Here is a 2850-nt window from a genome sequence, read left to right as displayed (position 1 = left end):
CACACACACACACACACACACACACACACACACACACACACACACACCCAGCATTTAATCGATTCCTCTGGCTGGCCTGGAGCTGCATACATTAGATTATGGCACTGCTTTTAAGTGAAATAAGCGACCCCTGTTTTCTCTTCTGTCGCTCGCTCCTCATCTTCTTCCACCCATTCCACCCTCCCCCTTCGTTGCCTCTCTCTCTGGGAACTATAGCCAAAATCACTTTCAAAGTGACTAGTAAGTTATGTCCACTCACTCCTCCATCATTAGCCCCCACATGGGCAGACTGTGCTCCTCACTCTGGGGGCCACCTAACGGACAAGGGAGCTATGCTCATCACAGCCCAAGGCCGAAGTCAAATCACTTTAAAATCCAACACCCGATCCCAAGGGGAAACTTTGGAAATCCCTTCTAAAAGCTGGAGAAGCACCTGCTCTGGAGCTCCCATCCCCCACCGCCCCCAGAACCGGAGCCCAGCATCCTCAAGAAAGCTGCTCTACCCGGCTAGCCCTGGGGCATGCCGAGTCCTCAACCTGCATGGCAGTCTCAGTGAGGCCACTAAGGAAGCAGCTTTCTAAATCACCATCCCACATAGGAGGTTTCTAACCTCTATGCCGCAGCAGTAGCCCCCCTCCCGCTGCTCCCCACACAGACTCATTAAGAGAATATTGTACATCCTAGTCGTAGGGAAAGTTTCCAGCCCTTAAAACCCACCAAGGTAGTCCCCCCACTTCTCTCTCGTCTCCACACACACCCCCGGGTCCTGTCCCACCCCTGCCCCCCGCGGGTGGTTTGCATAGCTTCCCCTTCGGGGCTACCTTGTGGGGTGCTCGGAGCAATCGGTGAATCCCAGCCAGTTGGGTAACGAGGGTGATGTCTTCCCGGAAAGTGTACAGCGGAGGCCGGCTAGGCTCGGGAAAGTTGGTGCTGTTGAAAGGGTCGGTATCATCTAGGAACTGCACCCTGCAAACAAGCGTAGCCATGATGTATCCATGCAAGAAGCTGAGCCGGGCCAGGAGGAGGCAAGCCCCCCTAAGTTAGAATAGCCCCGAGGGCACAGGGTCAGTCCGTCCAGGCCCCCAGCGCTGCCCCAAAGCCCCCAGCGTTAGGCGGGCAGCTCGGAGACGTGCCGCCGCCTTCCCCCGCTTCCCGCCCGGGTTCAGGCTTGGGCTCTGCAGGAGCCGGACTCGCAGCGCAAAAAGAAAGGCACGGACTGACGGAGGAGTCCCCTCCTCCCGCCAGCTCCTGCCGCGGCTCCAGACTCCACGAGTCCAGGACTGGGGGCGGGAGCGGGGGAGGGGCAAGCTGCCCTTTTCTCTCTCTCTCAGGGCACCCGAGGTGGCGGCGGCGGCAGCGGCTGGTCTGGCTGGGGTGCACGGGGTGGGTCCCGACCTGGGTTAGAGGAGCAGAAAGACAGTGAAAGGAGGAGAGCGGCAGGAGCGGCAGCGGGGGCGGCGGCGGCGAGCCCGCAACCCACTGCACCAAAATGGGAAACCCAGGCTCTGACCAGGCTGGCTGGTGAAAGAAAAGCCCCAGTCCTGGCTGGAGCCGGTCTCACGGAGCCCGAGCTCCAAAGACAGGCTCGCCGACGCCCTCCAGTGGGTCCGCGGAGCCCGCCTGGATGGCCGCCCGCCCGCCGGCCGGACAGCCTGGCTCGGCCCTCCGCTGGCTAAGCGAGCCAGCAAATGGGGCCTGAGCGCCTACTACGCGCCGAGGCTTGTGTGGGATACATAGCAATCGATAGGAATCCGGGAAAGTCTTGTCCTTGAGAGCTTCACTCTAGGGTCTGCTTGCTCCATCCTGGGAAAGAGAAGCTGGGGGGGGGGGGGGGGGAGCAGAGAAGGAACCCAGTTAGAAATCTGCAAACTGCAGTCGGTTCGTTCCAGGCTGATAAACTCAGGGCTGCAAACGTCTCCCGGGCTGCTGGAACGAGAAGGAGGGAAGGACCGCTTCCAGGTGAGGGGCAGTAGGCATGGTGCTTAAAAGGAATGGCAGAGACAATTTAAAGGAGGTAGTCCGCCTCAGATTGGAACCGAACGGAGGACGATGGGAAGGTGAAACTCCTTTCTTTCCCGTAGGAAAGAGATACAGAGGAACCCGAGTCAGAGGGATTTTATAGGAGAGATGCTTCATGGACACTGCATTTCTTCTCAGGGTCAGTCTTTATGCCTGCCTGCTTTTGTGTCTATCTACTGCCCCACTGATCTCCCCGGTGTGGCTGGGCCACTCCCTGATCATGGAGAAGCAGGATTCAGGATCCTGTCTCCTCCTGTTTTCTCCTCCACTGTTTGTAACAAGTGGTCCCCTTTTACCTGAAAAACTGATCTTTCCCTTCACTCTATCCTCCACACCCTTACTTGTCCTCAGGGATCCCTCCTGGGGAGGGAAGGGAGGGTCTAGCCTATACCCTATCCCCCAGGTCCTCACCCTTAGCTGTCATACACTCCCTTAAAGTTAGGTGATGGTGATTAGTGGCACTTTCAGAGGTATTTGCAGTTTAATAATTATATTTTTCATCCTTTGTGGCCCAAACACTGGCTCTCTAGTAATCAAATTAGAGGTACTTTAACAGTCGCATAGGAGACTTGGGCATAGGAAGCTTTTGCAGCATAGTTTAGCTGTCTACTCTTCTTATATACTTCATTTCCACCCAACACCATACCCACCCTATTATTTTGCTGTGCTCCCTTACCCCTGCTGAGACCCAGAGATACTGTGTGAACACAGGCTCGAGGCCCAGTGTGACTCCTGTTCCATGGAGGGATAGAAATGTCTCCTCTAGCCTAAACCCATTTTTTCCTCTCTTCCCACCTTTTCCTCTCCTCATATAAGCAGAAAACTGGCTCT

General features: G+C 56.4%; 1 protein-coding gene across 1 annotated transcript in view; it reads right to left on the bottom strand.

Moving 5' to 3' along the window:
* Positions 1-986, bottom strand: part of FHOD3 (formin homology 2 domain containing 3) — a 687613-nt gene extending 686627 nt beyond the window's left edge. Inside the window, exon 1 of the mRNA XM_027869130.1 lies at positions 822-986. Within this exon, the coding sequence (XP_027724931.1) occupies positions 822-986 (165 nt within the window). The remainder of the gene's footprint in view (positions 1-821) is intronic.
* Between the last annotated feature and the right edge of the window lie 1864 nt (positions 987-2850).

The sequence above is a fragment of the Vombatus ursinus genome, unplaced genomic scaffold (assembly GCF_900497805.2).
Source record: "Vombatus ursinus unplaced genomic scaffold, bare-nosed wombat genome assembly UNPS02014791.1, whole genome shotgun sequence".
Lineage (NCBI taxonomy): Eukaryota > Metazoa > Chordata > Mammalia > Diprotodontia > Vombatidae > Vombatus > Vombatus ursinus.
Note: the sequence above shows the minus strand (reverse complement) of the source record. Positions and strands in the feature narration are given on the sequence as shown.